A 12406-nucleotide genomic window follows, 5' to 3' on the forward strand; every position below is an offset into this window, starting at 1 on the left:
GCATTATTATAGAACCTTTGTATAATCTCTCGATTTAACGGCTTGGTACTCAGACCCAAAGTTGGATACCCTAGGTACAAACGGGTTTCAGAACCTGTCTGTATTACATTAACTTGTTTTATATTATAAGCCATGAGTTTCTTCCCATTAGCTAATACAATTGTTTGAATTTTAAACTTAGTATTGCTCTTTTTTACTTGTTCTTTCCTATGTTCATCTTGTGTCATTCCTAGATTGGAGAAAAAATAATTTGTCCATTGATTGATTGACTTACTCTTCACTTTAAGGTGCACCTATAAATCTCGGAGATTAAGTGATTCAATTTGATATTAATATAACACAAACAGCTAATATTGCAGTATCGTCTGCAAATGGAGTAAAGGACCTAATACGCTTCCATGCGGGACTCCAGCTAATTTTCTTATTCTCAAAATTGCCATCTAAAATGTTTATCTGAAAGGCAAGGCTTAATAATTTTATGAAATTAAGCGGGTAACATTTTTTGAATTGTATGAAAAATTCCATCGTGCCACACTTTGTCAAACGCCAGAGCAACATCAAAAAAAATTTCGTAGTAGATTTTTATTTATTCTATTGTCTTTTCTATCATGCACTTTAATGCATCTGTTTTTTGTTTTGAAATGTGAGACAATGAGACGCTCTTTCTCAACAATACAAATGTTCTTACGCCTTCAAAAATATTTGTAAATATAATTTTTATCGGCCGTGTCTACTATGACCGAAATTCGCAGAATTCGTTTTTTGCACAGAAAAAAATGTTGAAAAACCCACCCTTATCAAAAACAAGCGTGCGTTTCAAATTTTTATGAAGTTTTTGTATTTGTTGTTTCAAGATGCAAATATTTTATTTCAATCAGTGCAACAATTTTATCGCGCTTAATTTATTTTTAGTAATTTAATTAATATGGTAATTCGCACAAAACAAACACCGATATGGATCGAATTTTTATACATTTTAAATATGTACATATAATATAATAAATTTGATAAAATTATGTATTTAAAATGTTCAAAAAAATTTTTTAAATATTGCGTGTATCTATCAGAAATATTTTGTGAACCGTCCAAAGTTCATCACTTTCAGCGTTAAATTAGCAGCGCGTTTAGGGTTAATGACTTTCCAGAACGCTTTATGATCATTATTAATTTGTTTTTGTCAACTTTCGTAATAATTGAGATGACAGGAAATCATTAAACACTTAACGCTCACTCTATATGACCGAAATTCCTCGAGGGCAGACGAATGTCCCGATCTCTTCCATATATTATGGAAAACATACTTTATTTATAGAAATTAAATCATTTTAACGCAAAATCATATTATATATGTCACGTCAAACACTTTCGAGTAAAACACTGATCGAATGCACAATATAGCACCTCATAAAAAGCAGAGGGAGCAGATTTTACATCAACGCGCTCGCCCACTCGTCTCCAGTCCATACCTAAAACTAAATTATTTTTAAAATTTAAATTTATATAATTTTCAAACGACCATCTGCATACATTTCAATATTTTACAAAAAAATCTTAATTTTATTAATTTCAACTTATTTAAAAAAATATTTTTGACTTCTACTTTTTTTCATGCGATTTCTAAACTAAATTATATTTAAAACAATATGTCGGATCAGAAAGCTGAGATATTTAAAATAATCATGAATAAATTAGCACTTTTTAATCAATAATAAATTGATGAAAAAAGGTTTTTTTATAATTTTATTTTAACGTCCTTTTTAAATGCTTTAATGCTTTACTTTACAATAAAAAAATATTGTTTCACTGTTATGTTGTTATAAGTCAAACTATCTTGCTTTAGTTTCGCTAAAAAACTTGCGGTTTTACAAGCTTATCATAAGACGTGCTTCACGCTGGTGACTCGACTAGGCAGCCCATCATATAGTGTGCATGGCATGGAAAGTGTTAAGAACTGATTAACTTATAGAATGATTTTTCTTTTATAGGCATTTTCTTTACAATATCCATTATATTTCGCATCTCCCGCTTAGCCGAAACTCTTGATGACTCACGAATCTATTTATGTCAATGTTGTCAGCCCTGATTAAATCGATGTCAATGACTTAATATGACGATATATAACCCCAATTCCGCGCCTCCCTGTCTATGACCCTCATAGACAATTCGACGCCGGTTTTTTTGCCACTTAATTTAATTTGCATTCATTCTCACATTAAACTAGTTTTTTATGCGTGACAATTTGATGTTTCTAAATTGATTATCACTTAAAAAATATAACACACAACTTATTTTACATTTACCTCTATTTTTCTAAATATATACTATATCACAAACTCTACACAATGGAAGGCTAAACATTTGAAGAGTTCGTGTGCGAAATCAATTTGCGCAAATGCACATTCTAAGCAAAGCAAATTATTTGTTTGACAACGTCAAGCTTTTAACCCTTGGATCGTTAAAAGACGGTACAAAACAGATTCGTGTTAATAAAATAGTTAAGTTTTAGCACTGTGGCACTAATTGGCCACCGAGCTAGAGGAAAATTAGAGAAGCTAATTGAAATATACAGGATATAGAAATAATACAATCGTTACACGTAGACATTTTGGTCTATGTTTATGTACTCTTTCATTTCAACCGTTGTTGCTATCCACAATATGATAAATATTTAATAATAATTAAGACATAGTTAATTTGATTGATACAACCGTGTTTTTAATTTAGGATTTTGAGACTGAAGGGATGACTTTGGCGCTTAAGATTTTTTTTATAATTATATATAAATTACTACATATATAGAAAAATGTAGATGCTTTTATTGGGTCGTGGAGTTGAAATGGCAGGTCTTTGAAGTCAGAAAGTCTTTGCTGAAGTGTTGTCTCATGCTGTCTCTCCTAGTACTTCTGTGTTTTCTTTTTTGTTTGCATGCGTCTATCTCTCTGTGACAGATGAGGATGTTGGCGGGCCAATTGCATCGCTTTTTGGACACACTCACGAAATTTATTTACCCCTATCTAGATGGTCTCTCCTGCGATTGTTAATCAAGTCGTTAAGGGGTAGAAAACAATTATGCAGATGGTTGAAACCCCCACAGAGATATATAATTATTACGCATCTCTAAATCTTTTCCACCGCGTAATGATCTTCAACGAATAAATAACGAACGCGCATTTATAACGTGTCACTAGTTCAAGGCCCCCTTCAGTATTTCATTTCATTCTCTACCGCATGCCATAATATAATGCGACTTCTTTACATAACAGTATTAAATAGATACATTATTAAAATAAATTAGTAGTGCATCGTGCAGCGTCATTCTCGCTGCACTTTTGCACTCTGGCAATTATTCGTTTTTTATGGCAGTTCCATTAGACGCGTGTGATATTCGCAATAGCGGAATTATATCACCGAGTAATGCATTGTTTATTCACGTATTTTATAATAGCGCAATTTAGAGTTAACGTATTTTTTCCTAAACGACAAAGAATGTAATAAAATCAATGGGAAAACATTAATTGTGCCTGTGGAAAATTATATTGTTATGCAACGCTCCTGAATGCTAGTAATCTTGTAACTTACATAAATTCTGACGTGTGTGACATAATGAACTCTTGATTATTAATTGCAATATAAGAATTGTGTGAATCGTTAACAATTTGCGTATAGCATCAAATGAGACATTTTCCCATATTTTTTATTTTGCATTACCCCATTTATTTGTTATAACATTTACAATAATCATCGGAATTGGCATATATTATACATAGCTAATCAGTACGAAATACCTGGGTTCGAATCTCATACTTACATTTTTATAATCTCACAGTCGGTGGCGTAGCTATGGTATGTGCCGCCCGGGGCAATCCTTAAAATTTCCGCCACCCCCATACATTTTTTTGCAGGGTATACATTTTAGTTTATTCAGGGTTAAGAACCACACTAGATGATTCCATCGCGAATATGCCGCTCCCAAGCAAGTGCCGCCCGGGGCGGCTCGCCCCCCCCATACCTACGCCACCGCTCACAGTAGAATTTCGTGCTAGGTTATGCATATTTTAAAATTAATAAAAAAGATTCACAATTTTTTATTTCAGCCTGGTGTTTTACCGCTTACTTAATAGTTGTTAATTGTGTTTTAATTCCATAGAAGTTTTATTTACAATCGATTATAATTATTAATTATTTTACGGATGAATATCATAATAAATATTTAAAATACATAGCATTGCAACGTATATTTAGTTGTAATAAAAATTATAATTATTAAATAGATGTCGCTGATTTCAGTATGGTATCTCACTATCTACTTTGTGGTTGTTGATTGTGTTTACTTCGTTGTAGCGCATCAGGCTTATGCCTATCATGTTGCATTATTTATATCTTCTTGTTTAAGATTCATTCAACAGCTTGTTTTGTGAAAGGTTAATGTGGTAAAAAAATTAGATTGCAAATACTTGTCATTAAAAACATATAATCTAGGTCTAATGAAATTTAATATATCTCAGAAGTATTAAATACGATTTCAATCACATATCATGAAGATAGTCGAAAAGCAAAAAAATATATATACTTATGTATGCATACACATCTTGTTTAATAAAAAAGTCACTGAATTTTAAACAGCACATTATACAATGTATTGCAACGCAACAAACAAAATAAATAGGATAATCGTCTCCGGATTACATAAACTCAAATCTCATCGTTAACCCTAAAGGGGGAAAGCGTTTCGGTACTTATTTTTTTAACAATCACATTTAATATGTTCATATGCATGTATATGACGGTGAAATATCTTTGTAACGAATACCGAAATATTGTAATTAAATTCTCAGTATAACGAATCTTCAATTTGTCCCCAAAAAACTTTCATACAAAATGTTTTCATTGTAACGAAGACTCAGTATAACGAAATATTTTGTTCCGAATTAAAGAATGACGTTACAACTTTACATAATATTTCTCTGAATTTAGTTCATCCTTGACTAGGCGTGTGCCGAATGTGTGCACGAGCGACATTCAAGGTGTTTCGACGACCCTTAAACTTTTTTTAACAATTTTTATTGTATCTGTCAATCTTGTAAGAAGTGATTTTGATGCTATAGTAATTGTTAATTAAAATTTTAAAAAATATATCATCTTCCTTACATTCAATATAAAGAATTTTCAGTATAACGAATTTTTTTCTTCGGGACCGTGAGCTTCGCTATACTGAAATTTCACTGTAAACAAGATAAAAATATTTTTGATAAAAATATCTTAATAATATCTCAACCACGTTATTGACCCACCGGTATCTGCCATCTTGTTTCAAAATGGCTTTCATTTAAAATATTAAAAAATACCATAATTTTAGTAAGAAAAGTCTGGGGAATAAAATATTTAATAATGTCTTATATGTTTAACTTAAAAGTATATTGTAAATAAATGAATATATTAAAGTTTTAAAGATAAAAATATAGGAGAGCAAAATAATGTTTTCTTCCGTATACCCATAACATAAAGCAAAGCAGAAAAATAAAAATTACAGTATGCACAATAAAAATAACTATCATTGATTATTAAATAGACAACGTAATAAAGTAAATTAAGTTTTGAAGTTTATTATTACTTTATAGTTTATACACTTTTGTGTTTTATGAATCTTGATAAGTCGATTATATTACCTAGGAAAATTCTCATAAAAAAATATTTTAGATTTTAGATTTGGTCTTGATCAGATTTATTTAGATAAATTTTTTTTTTAAAAAAAATTAGAGAAAATTTTATTAAAATAATAATTAGAGAGAGAGGTCAAAATATATTATAATTTACTGTATTTACTACTCAAAAAAATATTTTAATTAAATTTTGATAATTAAAAAATAAAATATCGATATACATTTTTATACACAGAAATCTACCTAATCATTGTGGTCTCTGCAGGACGAATCTCTTTTTTGAAATATACAAAATCCTTTTGCTAACGGCATTACATTTCTTATAAAAATTACGAATAAAGTATAGATACTTGTATTAGTATTAGAAATTAGTTTAATATGTATTGTATAATAAAATAATATTAAATATATTTTTAAATTAAAATAAGTATTAATTACAAATTTATCATACCTATTACTAATGTCTCTCTTGATGAGCAGAAGAACATATTCGGCGAAGGAGGCGAAATATACGAGCTATGGCGAAAGCCCGAAGTCAACCTATACCTCCAAGTCTACCTCTTTAACGTAACCAACTCTGAAGAGTTCATGAGCGGAGTTGACAAGAAGATTAAAGTGGAACAAGTGGGACCCTACATATACAAGTAAGTTTTTGTTTAATTATCTCGTCGCTGTGGTAGACCTTCATTTTCTTTTCGCCTTCTTGACCTTTCATTTGTCAACTTTTCAGGGAGAATTTGCAGCACGGCAACGTCAGCTTCAATGACAACGGCACTCTCACCACGATTCCTCTTCATCCGCTGGAATGGCAACCTCAGCTGTCTTACCCAAGGACCGAACATGACATAGTCATCATGCCGAACATAGCCTATCTGGTGAGTGAATAAACGATCCTTAACTGCGTGTCGTAACTGGCTTTTAAAGGACAGTAACTTCTATATTAGTCATGAAAGTTGCTGCCACATTCCGGCGATTACATACTTTTTAATCGGTGAAAAATAAAGATAATTGTTACTAGTTAAGTTTTTATTCTAAAAATGGACAGTTAAGAACATGTGGTGCCATGTACTTTCTAGTATCGTAATACTTGTTTATTTACACGTAATATTATTTTTTATAAATTGTAGAATATTTATTAATTATTTTATCTATGATATATCGATCACGAGTAAAATATAATAGTTTATCAGGGTCATGTAATGAAAAAGGCATATAAAATCGATGATTATGTTTACTCGTTTGAATTTCCGCATAGAATTGCGACAGAAGTCTAAAGCAATTAATTATATAATTAGGTTTAATTTATAGCATTGTGGTACATTATTAACCAATCGTTATATTGAATAAAACTATATGTTTTACTATTAAAAACATATGTACTATGTATATAATTTATAAAATAACTTGGTTATAATTTTTTATTGTTGTTTATTGTTCAACAATGTGTTGAGTTATTAAAAACTATGATGTCATATTTTATCGACGATCATCTAATAATAGTATTTAAATCTATTTTTTATAGTTTTCTTTGCGAGAGACGAGAATCTTAATTTAGCAACCTTTATTTGTTAAAAGCGGGAGATGAGGACGAATTTTTTTTTGTATTGCAATGTTGAGATTTCGCCTATTTCTTGTCAAAAACAGTCAATTTTCATATTTTAATTACAAAAGATTTTTGAAATCATATAAAATTTGTTGCTTCAAATATCACCAAAATCGCGTATTCATTTGAAAAAATTCCTATTCAAACCAATTTTTTTCACTCATAAATATGATTTTTAAATTACAGTATTAAAAAAGAGCACGCGATATTTTTTTATAACCACAAAGTTTTTATTTGGGTGACTGTATGAGCTAGGTTTGGTTGGATTGTCAAAGAAAAGTAGTGTTTTCCTTGCCGTTATAAGATCATCTCGGTCGATTCAGTGTAGCTTCGCTTAGTGTGAGTTCAGCTAATCTGTCATTAATTCGTATAAGTCGAAAGCGAATTGATAGTTGTTGGTAAAGCATCTGAAATAAATCATTCAATACCGCAGTATTCTTAAAAAAATATAATCTTATCCTCGATTCTTTGACCAATATCGATTATTCGGGTGGAATCAGATTTTTTGCTATTGTCCAAAACATATCATATTAGATTTATGATATAACTGTGTATCGTAAACATTTTGCAACGTCATCATTCTATGTAATTTGTGATCCGGGGCGTTTGGCGAAAATATGCACTGTTCTTTTAGTGGCTTTGTTCATAAGCTTCCGTTTAAGTGTTCATAGAGATCGATAAGAGTCGATATCATATGAAACGTATAATCCAGAATTTATAGTAGTTGTTTTAGTACAGTTATTTTGGCACCGATCCATTTTTTTCAATATTTGCAACTGTTAATGTGAAGAAAATTAAAAAAGTAGCAATATCAGTAAATGGTGCTATTTAAAGGCGTGCACTATCGGACAATTAAAACAGTATTTAGAGGCTTAGAAAGAAAAAAATAAATTGGCTTTTAAATTTTTTTGATGTAACAACAATACTATATTGTGTTTACTCAATGTTTTCTTTAAAACATCTGGTGCATAATTACACAGTATAAGTATATGCTTATTTTTCTGTTTAATGCCAATACTAAAATTATTGTATTTTAAGTTTAGTTCATTTTATTTGCAATAAGTAAGAGAAAAATTTTATTTTTAAAATAATTTTAACATTTTTTTATTGATCAATATTTTAATGCATTTTCTTAATAACATTTTTTGTATTAATAATTGTAAAATCAGTAACGATAATAAAATATATATATAAAAAAAATTGAATGGCAAAACTTTAGAATACTTTTAAGATAAGTTGGGAATTGATACATGTGCGTAAGATGGCCGACATTTTATGACAGAATGTAATATATTATATTATAATAAAAATATGACTCGAAATATTGTATTAGTTCAGTGACGATTGATTTTTTAAATATTTATATTTGTTAATCATGAGACACAAAGGATAAAATAATGCTTTTTTTTAACTATTTATTTAATTTAATATTAGAGACATACTTAAGTAAAAGTTTAAATAAATACGTTACTGTCAATACACTGTTTAACATGTGTTTTTTTTTAATTATGAACACTGTATTTAATGTGTTTTAACTGAATAATCTTGTTTTATATAATACATAAAATATTTTTATGAAAATTTAATTTAATTTTAAAATAATAATAATGCAATGGTCATATTGGTGTATAATATAATTTAATATATTACAATTGCACGTCTTTTTGTGTATTTTTTTTATAAAAACTATTTGCTGTCAATCATATAATAATTGTAAATACATTTTATGAAACCTGATAAAAAATATCTATATTATGGTATAATGTTTTTATCGTATATTAAGATTGACATAATTTCAATGATTGATACAATAATTATTTAGTAAATACTCCTTCGTTACTTTAACCTTAATCATTCAACATACACCTTCTCGTAACAAATTACGACAATCAGTTTCAAGTGGTTAATTGAAGCAGAATTACAAGAGAAGACAATAATAATTATTGTCATCTGCTGTACCGGAACAATTTTAAATACCTCATCACCTAGACCCCGGATCTAGGATTTTTTATTATCTGTATTTATAATATTATGATACCTGAATTTAGTAATATTATTTTTATTACGTATAACTGAGGATATTTCGAACGGATGTGAACCCGTGCACCTTGGCTCGAGTGCATGCCAGCTCGATTGACCACGACCTTGGCATTGTAGGTCTGCAATCTCACTGACCATTCTGATAATTGCTAGTAATTAAGCGGAAGTGATACAGTACTGTCAAGAGACTGCCAAGAAATACAGATTGTGTATAATATACAGAGCGACGTAGTTGGCAATGACCAATCTGACTGCAAAGTGTGATATAGCTATCCCAAATATATTAATTCTTCATGTAAAAATATGCCATAATTCATTGAAAATAACTAGAGAATGTCCTTAGATGTATTTTTTTGTTTTTTCAATACTCTCAGAATACATTTGCAGTTCAACCGAGAGTCAGAAGTGAACGACCTTTTTGTATGTAAAGGGCCAAAACTTGCTTCATGGTCGCAGACCAATTTCCCTTGATGCCAATGGCGTTTATACAATGCCAATATCATTCAGATACTTTCATTGAATTTAGTTTATGTTAATTGTATTTAAATATGCTAAAAATTACCATATTTCACTATCTTTCAGAGTCGATTTTGGGTCAAAATTACGAATACATAAACCATTGCTCGTTTATCAAACGTTGCAGTGGTGCTTAATATTTCCGTGTTATACAAATAGCATGGACTAGCTGCAAGTTATTAAATGCAGAAGAGATTGTGTAATTTTAGATAGGCTTTTCTAAAGAACATATGTAATATAAACGATGCGAAAGAGCAGAGAATTATCAAATTATAACAAAGAAAATATTTCATATATAATGCTATATGAAAATCTAATCAATCTAAGTCTTAATTTAATTTGAATAAATAAATATTAATGAATCAAAAAATTTTGCAACGTCGTCATTCTATGGAATGTGTAATCTGGAGATGCTTGATACCTGTTCGAAGGTGACGTGCATTATGCACCAAACTTTTAGTGCCTTTCTCCGTATAAAATCCCGTTTTTTATTCATGTGCTTTTGAAACTGTTAATGTATACCGTTTAATAGACGTATATTTAAATACGCTGACGACAGAAGTCAGAACTTGCCGCTGCTTTTGCATCTAGTTATAGTGTAATTATATTCCTGTTAGTAATGGTTCATGAAAGTCAATTTAGTTTTTCACATATGTTCAGAATTTTCGCGGTGTGAAATTTTCGTTTGCGTCATTCAAAATCCGGTCACTAAATTTTAAACGAAATAATTATATGTGAAAAATTATACAATGGATCACCAATAACAACCAACGATGCTTACGGTACCTATTCTCAAATACGATCACCGATAGCAGTGGAGACCCTGTACAACTTTGCAGTCTAATATTTTAATAGATATATTAACAAATTAAAATTTCATGAGCTTAATATTGTTTTAAAGTGAAAAATTTGTAGCGTTGCTTAATTAAGTCCATAAAATATAATTATTTAGGTATTGAGTATTGATCAAAGTGTGTTTAAATCAAATTTTGGTCAATAGGAGGGCGCAAAAACAATTATCACTTCTCAGAAGTCAAAAATTCACGTCAAAAGCAATAAAATCGCGGTGGCGCCGTCGCAGTGGAAACGCTCGGTAACGAGCGTTTCCACTTCGACGGCGCCACCGCGATTTTATTGCTTTTGACGTGGATTTTTGACTTCTGAGAAGGGATAATTGTTTTTTGCGCATTCCTATTGGTCAAAATTCGATTTGTATGTACTTAATTTGATAAATTGAAGTCGTAATATTTTTATAGAAAGTCTTAATTTGAACGATGTGTTTCCACTGCAACCGCGACGGAACGATTCTATTGCTTTTGGCGTGAATTTTTGACTTTGTTTTTTTGCGCTCTCCTATGTGTCGAAATTCGGTTTATATGTACTTTATTTGACTCTCACTTATTGTTAGTCGTAATATCATTATGAACGCTGCGACGGCACGATTTTATTGCTTTTGACTTCTGAAGAGTAATAATTGTTTTTTGCGCTTTTCTATTGGTCTAAATTCGGTTTAAATGTGCTTCATTTGATTCTCACTTAATGTAAGTCGTTTTATGGTAATAAAAAGTTTTGATATAAAATCTGCGTTTTCACTGCAACGGCCTCTATTGCTTTTGGCATGAATTTTTGACTTCTGAGAAGGGACAATTGCTTTTTACGCTCTCCTACTTTATTTGATTCTCACTCATAAGTCGTAATATTGTTATAAAATTTTTTAATATCAACGCTGCGATAGCGACGGAACGATCTTATTGCTTTTGACGTGGATTTTGACTTGAATTTGGTCAGAAAAATGCATGTCATTTAATGAAATATTTTTTTTTTAAATTGCCCTCCTCCCCTCCCTTGTGTAAAAATTTAAAATTACGTTCCTGTTTATATGTTATCTTTAAAAACTATATTTGAAAAGAAATAAAACAAAAAATGACACTAGGCGCAAACTAACGTTAAATTTTATGTCTAATGTCAGTTCACATAACCTTACAAAAAATATTACTACAGTCTCTATATAAAGCCGGGAAGCTTTAAATCTCTTAGTCGTTATGTTTCAGTTCGGTAACAAGCGTTTCCACTGCGACGGCACCACCACGATTTTATTGCTTTTGACGTGAATTTTTGACTTCTGAGGAGGGATAATTGTTTTTTGCGCACTCCTATTGGTCAAAATTCGATTTGTATCTACTTAATTTGCTAAATTGAAGTCGTAATATTTTTATAGAAAGTCTTAATTTGGACGATGTGTTTCCACTGCAACCGCAACGGAACGATTCTATTGCTTTTGGCGCGAATTTTTGACTTCTGAGAAGAAATAATTGTTTTTTTTGCGTTCTCCTATGTGTCGAAATTCGGTTTATATGTACTTCATTTGACTCTCACTTATTGTTGGTCGTAATATCATTATGAACGCTGCGACGGCACGATTTTATTGCTTTTGACTTCTGAAGAGTGATAATTGTTTTTTGCGCTCTTCTATTGGTCTAAATTCGGTTTAGATGTGCTTCATTTGATTCTCACTTATTGTAAGTCGTTTTATGGTAATAAAAAGTTTTGATATGAAATCTGCGTTTCCACTGCAACGGCCTCTATT

The 12406-nt window shown here is 30.3% G+C and overlaps 1 protein-coding gene across 2 annotated transcripts in view; it reads left to right on the forward strand.

The window, feature by feature from the left end:
* The window catches only part of LOC148229123 (scavenger receptor class B member 1-like), a 57220-nt gene that overhangs the window by 22375 nt on the left and 22439 nt on the right, over positions 1-12406 (forward strand). For both annotated transcript variants that reach the window (XM_088197449.1, XM_088197450.1), the window contains exons 4-5: positions 6141-6304; positions 6391-6535. In XM_088197449.1, coding sequence (XP_088053575.1) covers positions 6141-6304; positions 6391-6535 — 309 coding nt within the window. The remainder of the gene's footprint in view (positions 1-6140; positions 6305-6390; positions 6536-12406) is intronic.

This window comes from Plectrocnemia conspersa, unplaced genomic scaffold, assembly GCF_051122295.1.
Source record: "Plectrocnemia conspersa isolate PC_06_02 unplaced genomic scaffold, ASM5112229v1 ptg000011l, whole genome shotgun sequence".
Classification (NCBI taxonomy): Eukaryota; Metazoa; Arthropoda; class Insecta; order Trichoptera; family Polycentropodidae; genus Plectrocnemia; species Plectrocnemia conspersa.